Source organism: Culex pipiens, chromosome 2 (assembly GCF_016801865.2).
Source record: "Culex pipiens pallens isolate TS chromosome 2, TS_CPP_V2, whole genome shotgun sequence".
NCBI lineage: Eukaryota > Metazoa > Arthropoda > Insecta > Diptera > Culicidae > Culex > Culex pipiens.
In genome coordinates, this window is record NC_068938.1 from 54867766 (window position 1) to 54890549 (window position 22784).

The 22784-nt window shown below is 36.4% G+C and overlaps 1 protein-coding gene across 12 annotated transcripts in view; it reads right to left on the reverse strand.

Annotated features, from left to right (window-relative positions):
• Positions 1 to 22784, reverse strand: part of LOC120416275 (uncharacterized) — an 85915-nt gene that overhangs the window by 44550 nt on the left and 18581 nt on the right. For all 12 annotated transcript variants that reach the window (XM_039577989.2, XM_039577988.2, XM_039577985.2 and 9 more), the window contains exon 3: positions 643 to 852. In XM_039577989.2, the coding sequence (XP_039433923.1) occupies positions 643 to 852 (210 nt within the window). The remainder of the gene's footprint in view (positions 1 to 642; positions 853 to 22784) is intronic.

Here is a 22784-nt window from a genome sequence, read left to right on the forward strand (position 1 = left end):
GCAACCCAAATGAGTGCGCTTCTCTACAATGCATGGCAAGCGTCTTGCGACAACTATGGATGAGATGTAACTCGAACCATTGACTACCGGTTTGCCTTTTTTGCTCCAACTCGATCCAATTGCTCGACGGTCTGTCAATCGTCAATGGTTCAGCGTCTAAAAATCATTCTGGATGGCAACACTACTGCGAAAGATGCGGTTTTAAGCGGGGTGTTCTACTAGCTCTTTTTTCTACGGCGCCGCGCATTCGAATTCGTACCGAGGGGCGCTAAACTTGGAATCGCCGAAATTTTTCCTCGGCAGCAGCGTGTTCAACAAAGCAAAATGAAGCGAATAACTTGCGCGCAGCAGGGTAATAAAACAAAAACCGTCTCGCAGTCGTAGGTGGAGTTGACGTGCACCTGTTGCTCGGCGGGATCTTTTTTCGTCGGCGTGGGCGTCCCCACAGCTGGGCGCGCATTGTTGGTTTCTCCGCGGACACCGATCTCTACAAATCCGGATCATAACTCATAAAACAAAAACAAGAAACGAGCAAGCACTACAATATCTCCGCGATCCGCGATTCCTGCAAGCCGCAAGCTAGCGCCACCGTACGAATTCTCCAAACGAAACCCTCCCCTGCTGGAGTTCGCCTTAAGTTACCTGCGATGCCCATCTCGCTCTCGATGTACGAGTGCTCGTCCTTGCCGTGGCGGATGTTGCTGTGCTTCCGCAGCGGCTCGCCGTCCTTGTGCCACTCGACCGGGTCGGCGATCGAGATGATGCACGAGATCGCGAACGGTTTGCCGACCTCGGTTTGCGAGTCCCCGTAGTAGATCACCTGGTACAGATTGTTCACGTCCCGTTTGCGACCTTCCGCGGCGGGTTTTTGTTACGGGGGGGTTAGTAAGGGGTAAACTAGGTTAGTGAGGGTATTTCGAGTGACAATTGTTAGAGAAAATCTCTCAGATTCAGATTCAACCCGCATCGCCCCCCGCTCATTGATGACTCAGGTGATAAGTGGTCCGCTGACGTCATGTGGGAATGGAGATGAACGGCGCTCAGATGGGATTACGAAAATGTTGGTTTATGGGCGAACTACTTGTAGTCCCGCGCGCGCGTGTGGGGGGAAAAGGTAAAGTGTTGCCGTAAAACCTCGTTTTAGTTCGCAGTACAGGCGCGGTTGATGTGAGTATAGTGCAAAGCATCAATTATACAGAACACTCGTCTGTTTGATGGTTGCGCCGGCCCACAAATAGTGCACCGTACAGTGCAGTTGCGGAAGAATGGGATCCATTAGTTCCGATTGCGCGGGGTCGAGTCGGGCAGAATTTGAAACCGAACATGCCATTAAGGGTAATTGATTTTGTATTATCGCACCCTACGTGACGTAATTCGTAGGGGTGGTGTGCGACGTTATTTGAAATCAACATTTTATACGAGTTGGGACTCTCGATTAAAATTTCAAAAGGCCCTATCTGCATAGGAAACCCATGAGGGATAGGTTGTTTTGAAAATTTTATCTAGGTCTAACTATTGGCTTACGTTTCTGGTCTCTTTTGTATTTTTTTTATGGAAGTTCTTGGTCCTTTAAGTGTCCAGGTTGGGATGTTCTGGGGCATCCTGGTGGAAATTGCACATACATTCCGAACTCGATTATCAGAAGCTTTTGAATAATTGAATCATGAACATTTATCTTGTTCTATTGAAAAAAAAATCGAGTTCTGCAAATTAGTCAAAATCATGTTGTTGATTGCTTGTCAGATCACCAAATAGATATTTTCAAAATTCATCCACTATCATATGTGCTACTATCTTCACATAATTTATAGTAATTCTAAAAGGTCCCAAGGACATTACTTAATATGAACCATGGCTGGAAAATTGTTAAAAATTCGTTGTTACGTTGGTAGATTCCCAGATCTGATTTCTAGGACACTATGGAGGACCTAGAACATCCCTAAAGTGCTTCACACAGTTCAAAGTGTTTGCAAAAGGTCGCGTAGGCATGATTGGTAATAAATTACCTTCGAATGCTTAGAAAATTTGTTGAATTTTGTTTTAAGTATTCCATATTTTACAAATTTCAGTTTTTCAGGATATTCTAGCTAGGTCATCCAAAAGGCCTTTAATTACCACTTAAACATTTTTCCTAGTTGAGAAGCGCATTCCGTGACAAATCTGCAGAATCCTGATCAATGGTTCTCCGATTTGGCTCAAATTTGAGATTGGTTTGGGGATTAGGGTGGTCCTATCCTTAACAGGGTGGCCCAAAAAAAATGCGTTTTTAACAAATTTTGAAAGGAGCTCCCAACTGAATGTATTTTTCCATGTTTATTTTTTTATTTTTTATGTAATATATCGAAAAATGGTGATATGATATCATTTATTGCTATTCAATGTTAAAAAGTAGAGTGGTTTTTGGATATTTTTTGGGCCAAAAGACAAAGAATATTAATTTTCGTGAATTTCATTTCCAAGAAACAAAAAGTGCGATCAAGATGGGCAAAATTGTCGAGGACCAAAACATTCAACAAGTCTATCCTTTCAATCTGCAAAAAAATCTTCTTCCTGCCGTTTTCCCGCTAAATAGACCACGTTTTTCCCACTAATCTCACTCGTTTGTTGTATTTCAAGAGCACAACTAGAGCCGCATCGGCTGAGTATATAAATTTTACTTTTATTGCTAATTTACGGAACGGATTCCACCTTGGCCAGCGGCAGTGCAAGCGCCAGAGTTGTTTAAGCCATCTGTTTTTCCAGCCACGAGAACCCATTAATTCTGGGATGCCTTGCTCTCTTGCTTACTCTCTGGGAGGCAGGCAGGCAGGCACTTTTCCTGCCAGCTATCAATTCTTCCCCTGCTTTCAATCCCATCAATTTACCTCCCTCCCTCCTCCTTCCAGTTTGTTTGTTTGTTTGTTTTCCCAAACCAATCACTTGTGGTGGGGGCCTCGCGCGAGCTTTCTTTTCTTTCGTTGGGAAAACGCGTCGGGAAAATTGATCGTTAATCGATCTCGGCGGAGCCGATGCACAAATAGAGTCGTTAAATGAAGCTTCTTTACAGTTGTGTGTGCTTCAAAAAATATGGCATAACTCAAAATCACGATATTTTTAAATTCATAAATTCATACAAATCAATTATTCCCTCATTTTCTCCCCACCAAAACGACCTTTCGCTCCCTCGATTTGTGCCACTCTCGAGCCAACAAATTAAATTGCGATTTTAAATTTAGCCCCAGGCCTAAAATAAACCATTGATCTGCTATTAATAGGCTTGCTCGTTGACGGTTGTGCTTTTTTTTTCGTCCAGCAGCTTTGGAGTCTGCTTCCAAAAACCCCGCACCACCTCCCCCCTTCCAACGCTTTTCTGCAGCTTGTTAGAAGCTCGTCAGCTCAAAAGAGGTGGAAAAGTTTATCATTTTTCGTGTTTTCCTTCCCCTGGTGAGGGAAGGGGGAGCAGGATTGCAGAATATCTTGGCAAGGACTCGCTCTGAACGGTGGTCAATGGAATTGCTGTTTATTGGGGAAAGTTTTTCCTCGTTTTTGTGTGTTGGAGATTTAGAAGAAGCACTGTGTTTCTTGGCATGTTTGACATCGTGTGAAATTTGTTGTTGTTCTTTGATAAAATTTAGTATTAAAGCAGTTTTCTAGTATGGCACACAATGGTTTAAAAATTGGAAACATTTTTCGTAAAAACTAAGATTAATTGTTGACATATAGCCGGGATGACATTAGGTTGGATGTAATTTTGGCAAAGTGAAAAACAACAATAATATACGGGCTTAGTGTTATGATGAGATCGGTAGAGAAGTTTTAAAGAAACTCAATAAGTAAAATATAAACAAATCGACAAATGTTCTATGTTTTAAGTAGGATTATTTCAACTCTTTCAAAAAGTCTTTTTTCTATGAAATTGGGTTCAAATCGCAAAACGTTTTACATTTTGGAATTCATTGGAAAAAAAATCACTAAAAGTAGATAAAGATATTTTCCTTATGATTAATATTTTGAACGGAACTCAAAATTCAAAAATTGAAGGCATTTCCAGACAAAAAAAAAAGCAAAATGTGTAAAAACTATACCAAACTTTTTTTGAATTCCGTTCTGATATTTTTATGAGGAAAATTGTCCTAAAATAGTTTTTGGCCTTATTGTAACGGTTCATCAGATATATTTGAAATTTACATGTTTTTTTAATTTTTAGACAAAAACAAAAACCCGGCTACCCGCTTTACGGTACTCATTTCTGCCCATCATAAAAACAGGTGTTTTCCACTCAAGGTAGAATCAAGATTTTTGGTCTAGGTAATAGAGCAATTTTACTAAAAAAGAATTTTGTTGTGGCTTCCGAAGCGAATCCCACTTCGTTGAAAATTACCTTGACGAAGATTTTGTGACGAATACAAAAACGTGTGGAAATTTTTTATGTAAATTATAAAAATTTGAATACTGATGGAAATTTCAGAAATGTTGATTACGAATAAATTAAAATGATCATTTCCATTCAATTATTTAGCCAAATACTCTGAATATAGAGTTATTTTAAAATAAGTTGCAAAAAGAAGTTTTTTTTCAGCACGAATCGTAGATTAATCCATTTTTTTTAATTTCAAAAATTACCCTTTAAATGATATTTTAAGTTCTTGTGTTCAGTCATTGCTACATTCCACACATTAGATTAGATAAGATTAGTCATTGCAACATTATAATCAAATCAATATTGAAAATTGTTACTTTTCAGTACAAACGCCCCCATTAGCGTGGTTCACGTTTCTATGAAAAAGACAAAAGTTGTTATTTTGTCTTGCATCAACCGGAATTTCGTTCTTTTATGTCCCCAGAAGCACTCCTGAAAATTTGAGCCCATTTGGTAAGGTCTAGGAGCTCCAGTTTTAATTTGAAATTTATATGGGATTTTGATTTATTTTCCATGGGAAACTATCTTTTTTTACATTGTATTAGGATTTTTTTTTTATAAATCGATGAAATGACTTGATTCTTATAGTAGGAGATAGGTTTTGAACTGGGGAACAACTTTGTAGAACATACCAACAAGCTAGGAAGTGACCCTTTAAAGATACAGATACTTTTAGATGGTGGCTGGCCCCTTCAAAAGCCACCATCTAAAAGTATCTGTATCTTTAAAGGGTCACTTCCTAGCTTGTTGGTATGTTCTACAAAGTTGTTCCCCAGTTCAAAACCTATCTCCTACTATAAGAATCAAGTCATTTCATCGATTTATAAAAAAAAAATCCTAATACAATGTAAAAAAAGATAGTTTCCCATGGAAAATAAATCAAAATCCCATATAAATTTCAAATTAAAACTGGAGCTCCTAGACCTTACCAAATGGGCTCAAATTTTCAGGAGTGTTTCTGGGGACATAAAAGAACGAAATTCCGGTTGATGCAAGACAAAATAACAACTTTTGTCTTTTTCATAGAAACGTGAACCACGCTAGCCCCCATTTCAAGGACGTCCAAATTTCCCGGGAAACGGGAAAAATATTTTTTGGATCCCGGGGTTTTTTTTTAAATTTGTAAATATGGACTATTTTACAGGTAACACCACCCAATTAAAAGAATTCAGTTTCAACCCAAAAGCCATTCGAAAACATGCGCCATAATCTGCTTGGGTGCAAAATTTGAAGCTATTCCAAAGTTTATTTCTAGAGATATAGCCATATTAGTGTTTTACGTCTTATTTTTACCCTATTTTTTCATATGAATTTTTTGGTTTCGAATTTTGGAATTTCATTTTTTACATCGAAAATGTTTTAAACATTATCTTTAATTAACTACCGCCAACTGTGGGAAATCGGGACTACAGTCTGAATAGGTACAGGAGATTTTAGAGCACTAAATATTGAAATCGGTGTTCTAATCGTTTTGTTCTGCACAGAAAAAAATGATGGTAATATTAATCAGGAAATGTGTAATATTATATCAGAAATAATGAACTTTCATCAGTTTCTGGTGAATATTCATCAGGTTCACTTTTTTACACATTTTTTAGGTAATATCACTCGAAAAGAGGTTCAATCTACAAAATTTTCAATATTCAAAAACTCAACTTTTCTTTGCTGTATATTCCTGTTTCAAAGGAAATCAATAATAAAGATATTTTCAATCAATTATTATGAAAAAATAATGGCTTAAACAGCTGTCTAAATTCGATTCATTTTTCCTGATTTGCTCCAGATGCCAGTGTTTGATGAAAATAATGAAATATGATATGTTTTTCTAGTTTAAAATCGTTAATTTACGTAAATATAATACTAAGTCAAAAATAAATAGGCATTTTTCGGAACATAAATTTTAACACCAACGAAATACAATTCACAAATACATATACAAACAAATATGAATGAAATTTTAATGCTTTAAAATTCTTATCGATTACTAAGTATTCAACTGTTCAGCTATTCCCACAACGAAATCTGCTCGGGCAGACGGTAATAACAAAATTCGTGCCATTTCAGTAACAAATGTTGTAAAAATAACAGAAAGTGTTATGAAATCTTCTTGAAAAATCCATTTTTACATAAGAGTCCAATAACTGTTTATGTTGTCATAACAAAATTTGTTATTGGTCTGATATTGATTGAAAGCCAGAACAACTTGGGAATATTATTTTTTGTTATGGAAGAATATCTCAAACTGTTATTGGGATGATCGGATTAGTTGTTAAAATAGCAAAAAATAATAACAAAGATTTGTTCGAAGAATAACCAAAAATGTTATTAGTCTGTTATTACAATAACAATCCAATAACAAAAAAATAATAACGGCGAATAACAAATCTTGTTATAAATAACATAAAGTGTTATTGGCCTAGTATTTTCAAATATCAAAAAAAAAAAATATTCCCAAGTTATTTCCGTCTGCTCGGGTGACCAAAATTGGACAAAAAGTAAAAATCCCGGCATTCAGGAATTCCCGGTTTTGGAGAAATCCCGGGAATTTTGTCATTTCAGTGCTAAAAATGGAACTTTTCAGCTCTTGTATCGAAAATTATTACAATTCTATTCTATTTTTTTTTTTGGTAGACATATGTAAGCCGTTTCAACGTTCGAGAATGCCAGGAAAAAAAAGTATTTTCACGACGGAAATGCAAAAAAACATATTAGTTTATATTATTTCTTTTATTATTATGTCCGAATTAGATGAAAAAAGACAAATCTAGCAGAATTTATTTTGCGTTTCCTGTCTGTAACACAGTTATTTTGAAACTCGTTTTAATATAGAAAATGAAGTTTAGACAAATATCTGTGAATAAGTACATCGCATTCATTGATGAGTTCATTTTAAACTGTTTCGACGTTTCGAATCAAAATCATTGTTATTAATCGCGAATTGTGTTGATCCAAAAGCAAACATCAGCTACAAATATTTATGCATATTTTATGGTTGAATAAAGCCGCCAGTTTTCCATCAGAACGCGCAGCAATTTTAATTGCTCTGTCTAAACTAGAACGTGAATCAATTCAAAATTAATCCAGGATTCCACTTCCAGTCGTGTAGTGTAGTGGGTCTCGTGGCGCAGGGGTAGCGGCTTCGGCTGCCGATCCCGATGATGCTATGAGACGCGGGTTCGATTCCCGCCTTATCCACTGAGCTTCTATCGGATGGTGAAGTAAAACGTCGGTCCCGGTTTCTCCTGTCTCGTCAGAGGCGCTGGAGCAGAAATCCCACGTTAGAGGAAGGCCATGCCCCGGGGGGCGTAGTGCCAATAGTTTCGTTTCGTTTTTTTTTCCACTTCCAGTCGGTGGAGTCCTCCCCCCGGGAGGGACCCCTCCCAGGATCCGGTGGAGCTCCAGAAATAGTTTTCCAGAGTGGTGATTGCTATCGAACATTTTTGGTTGGTTTGGAAAAAGCATGTCCCGGCCTAATCACGAAACACACAACCCGGCCGGATTCATTCCGTATTCACCAGATGCGCTCCGGTGGCCTGTAAATAATTTATCCTTTCTTTGTGACGAAACTTGAACTGAATGTTCTGTAAGGTGAGCTGCCTTCGCCTACCCACAGGTACTACACAGGAATGGGCTCCGAGAGAGGTTTATTTTGTGTTGAAGAACAAAAACTGGAATCAGCTGCAGGCTTCCGGCTTGGGATTCTTTTGCAGGCTGGGAAGACGTAATTCACCGTTGAATGATTTCAGTTGAGCTTTAGTTTTAGCTAACATTGAATTGTTTTGCAGATATCAAATTTTTTTGTTATAAAGTATAACTGTTGCTTCAACTTTCAGTACAATATATTTTTACTTGTTGTTAACACTCTTGATCTTGCTCCTGGTATGGGACCATCAACAAGATTAAAGTCAACATATTAGGATCTCAAACTGACCTCCAACGATCGGACACCATTAATCTTCCATCAAAATCACGTGCATCATTGGTGGCGGCGCAGCTAATCGTTTGCTGAAAACATTAGCCTCAATTTACTAAAATATTAGTGTGCTCGTATGAACGACTGCTAACAAGCTTCAAGTGTTTAGCTCACGTCAGCGCAGCTAGGCGGCTTTGAACATCGAAAACTAAAGGTGAACCCGGACAGTGATTCTTTGCACAGTTTGGTGTTCTGTAGCAGAACCTTCAACGACCTTTTGCGACTTTAAATAAGAATATCATTGAATAATTTGGAAAATGTTAATTACAATTGCATTTGAAAGATTTTCTTTTTTGATAAAAAAGAATTAAACTACAAAAGGGAATAAAAAGGAGATTAAAATGAAGTTAAAGAGTTAAAAATAAGGTTAACACTGATAGTTTAACCTAACCGTACCTTCCATCGTCACACTGTTTCTTAATTCCCATAAGAAACCAGACCCAATAGTCGAAAATATGTGTGTTTATAAATAAGTTTTATTATTATTTGGCGCTGCTACCGCCGCACGTCTGCTGTTTTCCGAGCCGATGTTCGCGTGTGTGTAAATTTCCACCCCGACTCATGTCATGTTTATCGGCTGATGGTGGCTGACACGTAAGTAAACCCACCCAGCGTGGGTGGGAAAGTCTTGTGTCCCATCGATGTGATTAACACGTACCGGCGGCGACTATCGGATGCGCTCGATCTTCTTGTTGGCATCGTCGTCGAGATTAGGGACAAGTTCGTAGTGGTTGTGTGGTGATTCGGTTGAATTGAACTGTATTAAGCGGGAGGGTAATCAATAAAGCTACATTTCTTGAAGACACGAGCAAGCTCGGTTTGGCACACTGCCGGAAAGGGGCCATCTACAAATCACGTGGATTTTTTTAAATTTCCATTTTAAATTTTAGATATATTTCCTCTTGTGGAAAATTGTTAATACAAAAATGTATGGAGCATGGGTAATCCCGAAGCAACCTACTTCTCACATCCTTTCTTATAGTGCGCACGTAATTTGTGGATGGGCCCGAATGACGTTTTCCGGGAAAAGACATTTTCATTTTGGGTTATTCCGAATGATATTTTTTTATTTAAAGGTTGCCATGTTTTAATCAAGCATTTTTTAAATTATTTTTTTAAGCTTAAATTATGATACTCATGATTCCGAAGTTAAAAAAAAAATAAAGAAAATACAGAGGCAATTTTACAAAGAATCAGCCACTTCTAGAACTTTTTTTTCTGGTCAAAATTTTGTTAGTACTTGCCTTCACATCATTAGTTCGTTCTTAAATACAATTTTGGCGGCTGTAAATACAAAAATGCTCAAAAATTAAAAAAAAAATAATTCAGAACGCCTTTTTCTGATTCACTAACGTCATGATTCGAATTCCCGGACGCTTCGAAACCCGGACACTTCATTTTGTTTTATCAATTATTTGGATATAAGTTCGCATTATGAATGTCAAAACTGTGTAATTTGATGAATTCCAACATCAACTTTCACTTAAAGTTTGTTTGAACGCTGTAGTTAATGCCAAAACAATTAAATACAATAAAATTAGAAGTTTACCAAAAATGCGAAACATTTCACTTGAAATATTTCAGTGGCGTTCGAAGCACCGGGAAGGCAAAGCAGAAATTTATGGTTTCGATTTTCTTAAATTCTAGCAAATTTTTATATAAACTATCGATTGTTTTAATGTTAACAGCTTAGTTGAGACCTAAAGAATGCCATTCACTAACATTTCAGTCCAAATTTGTGCGATTCATAAGTAAAATCGAGTGTCCGGAATTCGAAGCAAAAGTGTCCGGATTTCGAATCAGCTTTTGTCAGTGTCCGGGATTCGAAGCACAACAAGTCATTTTAATTTTCAAATTCTGATGAAAAATTGTTAGAAAAGACATATTTTGCATGCATTCTCTTAAAACTGACTGATAATACTACATCCTGATGATATTTCTTCATTTCCAACTTATTACATGATTTTTTGCCAGCTATAACAAAAATGAAATGCTACTAAGTGTCCGGATTTCGAATCATGACGTTATGTTTTTTCGACAAAATTGATTTATGAATTCTAGAAAAAAAAAGTTATAGTCTTTAATGACAACCATTGTTTATTATTTACATGTAACCCAAATTTTACAACAGAATTTTTGTTTAATCTTTATTTTAGAGTTTTTCAGCCGGTGGCGGCGGTGTACCAGGTCATGATCAAGCTAGACCAAATGAAAAACCTTTTTTATCAGAAATTTACTATAAATTCAAATTATGATTTTAAAAACTCTTTTGACGCGAAGTAGAATGCGCTAATATGCTGTCTTTTTTGCAGTCGACCAGAGTTGAAAAAGCTGACAGACGAAAATTTAACAGTAATAATTGAAATTTAAAAATTTGTAGGATTATTTTATAGTGATTGGCCAGGTCTAAATTTTTTTTGGATAAATTCCAAGATAAATTCTCAAAATATTCGGCAATCCAATATTATATAATTTGCCTTAAACTTTGTAGGTGCCTTCTTTATGACCAAAGAAGCCATATTTTACGTTATTGAAATATCCACACAAGTACATTCAAATTTGACAATTTTAACTTAAAAAAATGTCGCAAAAATAATTTTATAATTAAGATGCAAAATGGTATGAAAAATATACAGAAATATTGATAGCGTGCACCGTTTTTAAGTAAATCCAACTATGATTTGTTTAAAGAAATGTTTTATTTTTCAATAGTAGTTGCTCAAGCCTGAAAACATTTTCTTCGAAAACTTTATTTTACAAAAATATTAAAGATTGGACCTCTGGGTTCTCAAACATACCCACGAAACAAAAAGAAACAGAAAAAAATGGGTTATTTGGTTATCACCCAAATAGCACTAAAATTTTAAATGTCGATATCTTAGCTACTTTTGATCTGATTTTCATAGTCTGACATTGAAACACACGTGAATTTTTCTTTCGAATAGAAATATTACTTAAGCTTGAAGTTCATGACTGAGAATGGCCTAGTAGTAATGCAGCTGCGTGTAAAAGGCCTGGGTGTAAAATAAATTTTGCATTATTTTATGAAATTCTATGTAATATTACACCCTGAAATGTGTAGCTCGTTAATGCTATGCGTTTATCCTTTCATTTCTTCATCGATCTGATGGGCGAGCGGGCGAAGGCGCCAGTTTTTACTGTTGGTGCTGGGTTTGAATCCTGTCGGTTGCAACTTTTTTTTTGTGTGTAGAAAAATTGTACATGCAGTGTGTAATATTAGGTGTTGACGAAGGTGATGTGCATGCTTTTGCATGCGATTTTACCATCGGATTTTTTGCAGTAAGGTTTGGCGCCTTAGTCCGCTCGTCCATCAGATCGATGAAAATGAAAATGACAAACGCACATATATATGAGCTCGACATTTCGGTCAAGTAGGTTTCCTATGTTGTTGGGCTACATATTTCAGGGTGTAATATTACATATAATTTCATGAAATAATGCAAAATTTATTTTACTTTTTTTTTGCTATGTAGGCGTCAAATTTATTAATTTTCAAAGTAATCACATCCATTCCAGCGATCTTCAGTTAAGTTTACTAACATTCCTTCCCATTCTCAGGACTAGTCGAAACTGATCCTTCGGAGAAGTCAACACCGGAAAATAGCATCGCGGCCGTTGTATCAAAACCAATTCAAAGAAATCGAAAGGTACACGCTGGTGTCACGTTTAAAAATAACAACATCAGAAGAGTGGCCCCTCGTTTAATTTACCACTCTTGCCGGTCATCGACGTTGTCTATGGATCGCCAACGTCAGCTTGTCCCATGAGCAGCGGGACTGCTTTCCAAGATACGTACGGCGATGTCTTGCTTCTTGTCACATGACAGGTGTACGTTAAGGCGCAGAGAGATGAAAAAGAAAGAAAAAAAACACTCACAGTCCAACTTCTTGCCATTTTTCGGCGGTCCATGGCCTCTTCTCCGAGACACACACACGGGTCAGTCTCGGCCAGACATGACGCGCGCGCTCGTCGGCGGCACGAGAGTCACAGGAAGTTGGAACGACGCTCCCTGTCCTGGCCTGGCCAAACTCGGCAGACTGAATTGTGTGGTGTGGTTGTGGATATAAATACCTTCCCGCCGTCCTCCGGACCGGCCAGCAAAGCCGTGTCCCCCCACAACGGCAGCAGCAGGTCAGACCAGATGTACACCGTACTAGTCGTGGAGGAGCTTCAGGTGTTGATTTCCACGTTTTCTCCTCGCTCTCTCGCGCCGCTCTCTTTGGACAAATCCCATTACATCACAGTGTACCACAACACTTTCTCCGAGAATTTTCCGACTCGTGCGTGTATTTGTGGAGAAACATTTCCACGAGAGAGCGAGAGACGCGCTTGCGTTTCTGGAGAATGCTCTCCAAAGGGTTCACGCTCTCTGTGGAGAAAGAATTTTCCTCAACTATCCCCTTCGAGAACTCATTCTCTGGAAAAACACAGAGGAATGAAAAATCGCTGACTTGACATAGTTCCGTCTCGTGCTGGCAATTGTCGGTGACGTCACCGTTGTGTCCCCAGCGCGCGCGTTACGGTGAATCCGTGGCGGTAACAACGACAACATTTTCGGGACACGTGGTTGGGTATGGGGTGAAGGGAGGCGGTGAGAGGGTGAATTTGTTTTTCTTTCGTACATAGTGTTGTGTGAGGCTTTGGTACATGAATTCCGGGGGAGAAGAGTAGATTTTGGACTGTCTTTGTTTTCTTGTCGCGGAAGGACGTAGGCACTGATAATGTTGAATGTTTGAGAGTTGAATCCGTGCTGAATTGATTGTGTTAATTACGTAAGAAAAAATGTTTACAAACTAATTGAAAAACTGAAGTAAATAAATCAATAGTTATTCTCAAATTTCTCTTAAAAAATAAACTGAAAATTTTTGACTAATTTCCTCACTACTATAATTAAACAATACCTGCTTATCCAATATTTTAAAAAATTTATGCAATTTAATGCCTTTGTTTTGCATTCAAAGTACGGTCCAGACTCGATTCATCATGGACTGCGATCTCATTTTAGTCAAGTTTAAAAAGTTGATTGCTTATTAAATAACAAAATGCATTTGTTCTATATTTCTTTGCTGCCACGTTGGCCACCATCTTGAATTTTTAAAATTGAAAAGCTTTTTAGCGTTGTTTAAGGGTTGTACACCCAGAAATGGGCATCGGCATACGAGAGGATAAAGAGCACGATTCGGTAGTAAAATGGTACTGTGTGTGGACTGAGAGGATAAATCCCGAAATTATCGAGAGTACTTTACTCATGGGTTTATCTTCAAAAAAAGTTCATCTATCAAAAAAAAAAAAAAATACCGGTAGCGAAACTGGAACCCAATGCCTTCGGCATATTGAACCGTGCCTTTGCCGTGTGGGCCACCATGGTTCGGTGACTAAGTGGTGGTCATTTGTCCATATAAGCCACTCAATGGGATGAACTGTTCCAATGAACGAATGAACACGTGAGAGGACTATACTCTCGCAAAATAGCACTTTCCTCACGTTTCTTTTCGTGAGGACTATCCTCTCGTTCTTTAACTTTAAGTACACCCTTATGATCTACAGTAAAAAGTAAGCCCAAAAATAATATAGATTCGATTATCATAAGTGAAAATTTTCCAAAACCTTCGGATATGGTGGGCAAAACCGCTAGGAGCCGCTCATTTTCGTTCACTCATTAAAAAGAGCGGCTCTTTTGAACGGCTCTTTCGCTATTTTTTCAAAATTTTGATAAAAAGGCTATTTTCAAGAGTGGTGTGATTTTTGTAGTTTTGTAGTTTTTTTTGTTATTTAACTTGTATAAACTCAACGTTTAGGGTTCAATGCTTTGAATGGAAACTAAATTTAAATCTAAGATTTTGGAAAAAAAATGCTCTTAATTTTACAAAATTGCGTTTATTTCTGCCTAAATTGAACAAATTCTGATATTTGGAGACAATATACTGCGTATTCATGTCTACATTCTTATTAAATCGATTAAGTCGATAACAGTTTAATCGAGCACGAGCAAGAGAATTTGTTTTTTTTTTCCCAAAACCTCGTAGGCCATTCATCAAATTTTGGTAAAATTTTCCAAGTTTAGGAGTTTGGAATACTCAAATTTATATTGGGGCAGGGATGGAATAATCGCGAAAAAATCAATTTCGCTTGCGAAACTTTTTCACCCGCGAAAGAGAGAGGAGGCAAACCACGCAAAAGAAAATCGCTCCTGAAATTCTCCAAGAAAATCAATCTGTTGATGATTTTTGTGAATTTCCTTGTCAGCACCATTCCATAATATTTATTTCACTTTGTTTACACACATTGCCTATCTACAAAATGTGACACGTCATTTTCCGACGTGTGACGTTACACTTGCAAGTGCAGTAGTGAAAAAGATGTTCCGCCAAATAATCAAGATGATGATTTTTTAGATTCTTTTTACCGATCTTTCGTGCCATGCTCCATTCGGATTTATTCTCTTGATGAGCATCCAAAGAATTTCTTTTGATGATGATTATTCCATCGCTGCGCTGTATTGAGGTAATGCTTTTTCTTTTTTTTTTTTAATTTACGAACGGTTGTGCAATAAAAAGTTTTTTTTTTTAATTTTTGTTCAGAAAATCATTAATTTTTTGAATTTTAAAGAAAACTGGAAAACTGAAAAATATGAGTTTGATAATTTTTAAGTAACTTGTGTGTGTGACACGTCTGCTGTAAAAACGTGTCACAAGATAGCACAATGCTCTTTAATCTGTTGTTTTTATCCTAAAATACTGAAAGAAATCACCGTGTGACATTTTTGGATTTTTTTTAAAAGCATTGGAATTTATGAAATTGCATTTTCAATCATCAACATCAAATTTGCGGCTACAATTTGTTGGAAATTGGAACAAGATTTCAAAATCATTCCATCTTGGAACGGTTCTTTCAAAAGACCGAAGTTTCAAAAAGAACCGCGACTCTTTTGTTGTCAGCCATGGTTCGTTCGTTCTTTATAGTGAACCGGCTCTTTGAGCGACTCGCTCTGCTTTTGCCCACCTCTAGTGTGGACTGTTATCGATTTGAGGAAAAATCAACTTAATCTTATACGAAAAACTCTTATACATTCTCTGTTAAAACGCTAGGCAAAATGTATTTATTAGGAGCATTGGAAATAAGAGCACTTGACTTTTTTCATAAATCATGGGTTGATTATTTTACTTTTTTTATCTCCTGCTTCATATTTCATAAGGAAATAATTCAGTAATTATGGTTATGTCCTTACCCTGAGAAACAGCATGTAATTGTATTGAGTAAAAAAATATTTGCATATCAGCACGTTGTTCAAAAATGGAGTAATAAATGGTTCTTTGGTAAGGCAACAAGCAAATTTCTAACAAAAATTTTGCTAAATAATTTGTGAAAATAGTGGAAATATCGAGTCCTTAACTTACTAAACACATGAGAATTTTCCCTAACAAAATCAAGAGAAAATATGAAAAACACAAAACTACTACCAATAAAAACATAAACTAAGCAAAAAAAATGCTTATGGATGTATATTAAAAATAAATGAAGAAAAAAAAAGCACAAGAGAAGTAATGTTTTTCGTAAAAGGAAAGTTAATCAAAATGATCTCATGAAAATGAGAAAAAAACGAAAAATTTGGACAGTTGAGGGTTTAACGATTAGGACATTATTTCTTTGTAAAGGTCGAGGTGGTGGGCCCAAACAAATGTCAATTTCCAGAATCAATTATCATAATTTTGAAACAAGAGTTTCACAATAGGGCGTCCAATTTTCCCGGGTTTTGAATTTCCCGGGAAACGGGAAAAATATTTTTGGAATCCCGGGAATTCCCGGGATCCCGGGAAATTTTTGAATCAGTAATAAAATCTATGTTTCATTATATTTGTTATGTTTTCAAGCTTAAAATCATTGAATTAGCTTAATAATATCAAATGGTTACAATCCTCACTTCAATCTAAACAAAGACGACAGTTTTAAAATAGCCTAAAAGAATTTTTTTTTTGTCTTTGTGGTGTTTACAATTTTATATCAACTACTATTTTTAATTCCAGTATGATTAATCATTTGCGAATCAAATTACATAATTCTTGAGTTTTTTTTTTTTGAAAAGGTCCAATAAGCTTTTGTTTTCCATATGTTTATAGGACCTATTCAAAAAAAACTTTGGAATTCTTTCATATTTTTTTTCTTTTATATATATTTTATATGACATGACTAAAACAGCTAGAAAACAAACAACGACAATAAATAAAATGATACCAGTCAATGTAAAATTTTAGATAAGTTTTGAATTCATTGTTTTATATAAAACATATTTTACAAATTATCTTCAAGTTACTACCGCCAACCGAAGGAAAATCAGAATTACAGTCTAAATAGGTACAGGAGATTTTAGAGCAATACATTTGGAAGTACAAATTGTTTTGTTCTGTTACTGTTTCAACCGAAGTAGTCCAAAACGTCATGCAAATATTTTTTGCTTTAATAGCTGTATTTATTCGTTACATTTGTACGTATTTGCCCTAGATGCCGGTGTTTGATTATAAATAATTTGATATGAGATTTACTTTTTTTTATTTAAAATCGAAAATATACGTAAATATATCCAGTTTTTAAAAAAAATAAAATAATAGAGAAAAAATGTAAAGCACTAGGCATTTTGGGGACCTGGTAATTCAAATTATAATATTTTTTCCTTAAATGCCAATTTAATGCTGAGATTTGCTGAATACAAATTTTAATTCATTTTATTGTTCTACTATTTTCACAACTAAATCTGAATTTCCAGACCAAAATATGATTTTTTTTTCAATTTCGGGAATTCCCGGGACACATTATAGAAAATCCCGGGATTCGGGAATTCCCGGTTTAGGAAAAATCCCGGGATTTTTGTCCCGGGAATTCCCGGGATGGACGCACTATTTCACAATATGCTTGAAGCATTATACTGGGAACAATATGCAAAATATTTAAATAATTCATGATTTTATTCATTAAAATATGCTCTATAAAAAAAAGTTCATCAAAAAATGCTCGTTAAAAATAAACATATTTTCAATGTCGAGCTAAATTTGTGAATATGTCTCGATAAAGTAAATGCTTGAACAACTTTTAAAATATTCATGCAGTAAATTTGTTTAAAATCTTAGTAGTACAACTGATTCATATGGAGTTGTGAGAAATTACATACAAGCAGTGCTTACGAAATTTCGACTTTGTGTGTGATAGGTAACAGAACACTCCAATCGTCTGATTTTGACATTCTTCTTTCGTTCGTTTCACACACAAACAAATGAGTGCTACACAGTCATTTACGTCCCTCTAGGAACACATTTGCTCAGAGAACGGTCGATTGAATTTCTACCGAGATTCCGATCATCTCTCCTATGATCGCATTCAAATGACTTCTGTCACGATGGAAGAGAGGAAGGAAGAGCGAGACGAATAACGAGAGAAAGAGCACGTGCGGACGGCTGCTTGAGTGGTGCTCATTTTCCGTTCGTTTCATCTTTGTGTTTTAACGTTCACTGACCGTTGCCATGCAATGACGATCATGAAAGGAGCTGTGTGACAGCGATCAAATTTCGTTTTAGGAAATGATCGCTGTAAAAAGTTCTATCAAATATCAAGCAGTCCCATTCAGTGATAGTCCTCTTTTCAAGCATTGATTGCCTACAAGATACAATGTTTGGCATTCGCATTCGCATCGCATGGTAATCTAAGCGGTTTGCAGACTGGATTTCGTCATGTATGTGTGTGTTGATTAAAGGAAGTTAAAACCAATTCTACCAGAACAGGACAGGACTTACAAGATACCATTTTTAGAGAAACATAGTTTATCTACATGTTCTTGTTGGACTGTAAGTAAATTAAAAATAAATCTTATTTTAATTATTGATACAAGCTTCTCTAGCAAGACACCGCATCAAGTACCTGTTCACAGTAAGAACACTCTCGCACGTGAATTTGCATACTCCCCCACACACAATTACAATCTCCACGAATCGTTTAAAGGTGTGTAAAGCGTGAAAACGTGAAACCCTCGTGAAGAAGTCCTTATCCATCCAATCTGGTGAAACCCCTTTCAACTCTCCATCTCTCTCTCATCGAACAAGTGTGCGTGCGTGCTTGTTCCTCAAGCATGCTTTTGATGTGTGTTTAAAAACGGGAGGAAAAAGTGCGTCCTCGTGCTTTAAACGCTTTTCCGGCATCGACAGAGAATGTGTGCGAGTGTGAACAAAGAATTCATTTTTTCCTTTACTTAGAAATAAGAGAGTTGAAAAGTCAATCCCGTTTCGAACTGTTGCTTGTGTAATCAGCTTGGGGAACACGAACCCTCAACTTTGCCTTCCGGGAGAAGGGTTGCATGTGTCCCGCCGTATGATTACATAACAGGTGCGGGGAGTCCTTGATGCGAGGTCACATGCGGTTGACAATTACGTGAAAGGGGACTTCCAAAAATATTGGGGAATATGCTGGTGTAGGTTAGGTCAGCGCTGCCGTGGTTTATTAGCCAAATTTGTTTTGGGAAGAATCATGAAGCAAAAATTAAAACGGTAGGAAATTTTAGGTCAAGCTCAAATAATGCATTTGAAGCATAATTTTCATAAAACCTTCTAAAAGAGGGAAGAATATTGAAGATCTGGAATCCCTGTCAAATGCCATGGATACTCAAGCTAAAAAATGTTTATTTTCAGTATGCTTCTTGTATCGTACTGATGAACTGATCAGCGATTAAAACACTTGAATTCATGCAGTTGATTTAGTTTATTTAGATTTAATTAGATTACAATAATGTTCTGAACTTCTGAGTAATTTTCATCAAATGATTTATTTTTGAAATTCTGTTTTAGTTTTGCTTATAAACCCCACGTTATTAGTTGCTATAATAACCATTGAAGGTTGTTTTTTTCTGTACCACAACTACCGTGTGGACATTTGAGGCCACGATGGATACATGATGGCAAAAGTGGTTATTGATTTTTCCTCCCCGTTTTATGGCCATCAATGTCATCCTTTCGTCAAGTTTCCACGAGTGGGCCCCCGCTAGTTTCCTCTAAGCACACACTCACAATTCCTACAGGCGGTGGTCTCTTAGGTCATCCTCTTCCCTTTTAGCCGCGGAATGCCTTGCCTCTGCTATTTTGCCTTCTGTTTCTTCAAGGCTCTACGTTTATGTAATGCTTACTATCGACGGTGTGCTAATTCTGTTTCGAAAATCACGTGTCAAAGGAAGTGATTTAGTCAACAGGCTAGCTGGAAAGTGTTATGCAGAATTATGCAAATCAATTACGGAAGTAGTATAACTTTCGAAAATAATGGAAAAAATACTCTTTGTCGACTTTTCTTAAAGTTTTTTTTATACCCTCCTTCTTATAAAAAATTATTGCTCAAAGCATTTTGTCATCTTCTCTGCCAGTTTCAATTCCTCGCGGCTAGACGCGAGTAGCTCGAGCCAAACAGCTGACTCTCCAAAATGTGCGACGTTCCGCGGTGGTGCGACAAACATGAAAAACGATGTCGCCGTAAATACGCGATTGATTAATTTATTTGCCACTCACCGAATGGTGACCATGGTCGTGACAACGCGTCGTCGTGCCAAGGAAAATGAAAACATTTTGGAAACATTGACGGTAGCAGTGCGTGTCACATACAACACAGTGAGAAAAATCGGATTTCTTATGGTCGAAAAATAAGATGGTTTAATATTACCTTAAATCGCATGTAATTTTATCACAATTTATTGAAAAAGTAAAATCACACATAAACAGATGTAAATTTACACGTTTTTGGAGGTATTTTGCACATTTTTTTCTAACACAAAATCTGTCAATACAGCCATTCCACGTCAAACAGGAAGTCTCCAAATCAAAAGTGCTCCGATTTGGCCAAATTTGGAGTGGTGGTTCTTTGACCCAAATAAATAGACCCATATTTTTTTGTTTGGCTCTTAGGGTGCTCCTATACAAAATAGGGTGGTTCAAAATAAGGCATTTTTCATCGATTTTGACACAAAGCACATTTTTCAGAAAATCATATCTCCGGAACGGCTGAACCAATTTTAGAGCGTCACGTTCAAATTAGCAAATGAAATTTTCATAGAACCTTTTCAAATATTCAGCTAGGTTTTTTGAATCTCCGCATATTTTTCCTTAAAAGCCCAACTAATAACCATTCTTTTAAAACGTGGCACTCTAAAATTGATTTGGAGACTTCCTGTTTGACGTGAATTGGCTGAATATTCCTAGATGTAATATTAACACATTTTTTACTGTAAACGTGTTGGTTGTCATGGATTAGAATTTCCACGTCCTTTTCAAAGTTTTATTTGTTTTTTATGTAAGTCTTTGAAAACGTTTACAATTTTTGTCTTCCATTGACTTTAGGGTGAAAATTCGACATACTTAGGTGAAACTAACATAATTTTTCGGGGGAATTTTGACGAAAATTACTTTTGGATTAAATTTTACGTTCGAATGCACAGCGTAAAAATTTAGTTAAAAATTTGAGTTTCAGCAAAATTGCAAAGTTTTTGAAATATGGAATCTTTGGAAGCGTTCACAGTAAAAAAATGTGTAAATTTGAAAGGTGTAATTTGGGAAGGTTGAATATTACCGCTTTCATGACGTAATTTTACCTCAATTAAGACTGACAGAATAGTGGTAAAATTACACATTTTCAAAGGTAAAATCACATATTTTTCCTCACATGAAAGATGTACCGCCTCTTCTCAGATGTAATATTACCATGATTTTTTTTCTGTGTTATTGCAAATTTTAAGGATCAATTTTAAGCTCAGTTGGCAATTAGGGTGGTTCACGGCTTAGGTGTTTTAGAATGTCTTACTCTACAGGATTTTTTTTAAAGGATTGTTTGTACTTCTGGAAAGTCGTTGGGTATGCCAAGCCAACAAACTTGGTTGAAGAAAGCGAAATGGTATCTAAGGAGTACATTTTTTATGTCAGAAAAATGTGTAAATTGACAACTTTTTCGTTGTAATGCCACTTTTTCAGTGTCAACTTAGGTAATATTTCATCATTAAAGAGGTAATATTACAGCTTCCAATTTTACACCTTTCAAATTTACACAATTTTTTGCTTTGTATACTGTTAAATAGAGTTAGTTTGGTAATTGCTAAATTAAATGGTTAAATATTACCCCTTGCTTGAATTAATATTATCTCAAATTAGGCTGAAACAGTGGAGAAAACTTAAATAAAGTAAATTTAGATGTAATATCACCATGATTTTTTTTACCGTGTATATTATAAATTGTCGTGCTAATTTAATTATGAGAATTGATTTTCAGGCCTCTTTTCGAGCTTTCAAAGAACTGACATTTTCTTTTCTGAATCGGTGATTTGGTTTTATTGGTCAAAAGTTACAAGCATTTGCAGGTAAAATAGATACAATTTCAAAACTCAAATATCTCTCAAAAGCGCAGTCCGATTTTTATGCAATAGATTTCATTCTGAAGAGGAGATCAGTTCCAGAAATGATGACCAAAATCTCAGAGGCCTTTTAATTTGAACTAAAAATATCTTCTTTGTAAAATATCAAATTCTCAAGGGAAAGTGTATGGTAACACCCATGAAATCAGAAAATTGTCCAACTTTTTTTTCCATGTAATTGAATCCACTGTAATTTTGCTTGTTAATTATATCCTTAACAAACTTTCTGTACTTCTGTAAGCAATTTGAAAAACCCGTTATGAAAAAAAAACTTTGATGATCTGGCATGAAATATCACCGATTGACTAACATTGCCATTAATTGACAATTGACAATTTCAACGAAAGTTCCTTTTTATTTTTTTTTTGGATTTTATTTTATACAACTAGGTTTATTACTGATACAATTATTTAAAAAAAACTCAACAAATTTCAGTCTATCTGCTTAATTCATTCAACTCTATCAAGCTGCCCAGCGAGGTTGTCTTCTCGGACGTTACCCAAATTTATCGCGTAAACAGACAGTCAGTGTCAATTCTCGACCATCACCGTTCCTCGCGTTCATCGAGCTGTAAACAAACCCCGCGAGAGGTCGTCGTTCGGCTTTATTGTTTGACCGAACCGAGCGTGTGTAAGCGCTCACACAGGATTACTCTACCGAAGTCGCGATCCTTTGTTTGGTTCCCGCGATAGGCTAATGAAACGCCGAACATCGCTGCTCAAACGAAGAAATGTGATGAACAGGGTACACCAATCTGGGGCAAAATCAATCGAACCTAAAAATAAATACACGTTTTTTTTTTATTGGGGAACGTGAAGGCCAGGGAAAGAAATCAGCTGAACCACCCCTTAAACATCAACCTGCTCGTCAGCTCCCCACGAATTGACGAAACGCTGGCAAAACAAACTCCACCACTCTTGCTCACGGGGCGTCGTTCGGGGCGCCCGTGTCAACTTCCGCTCGATTCC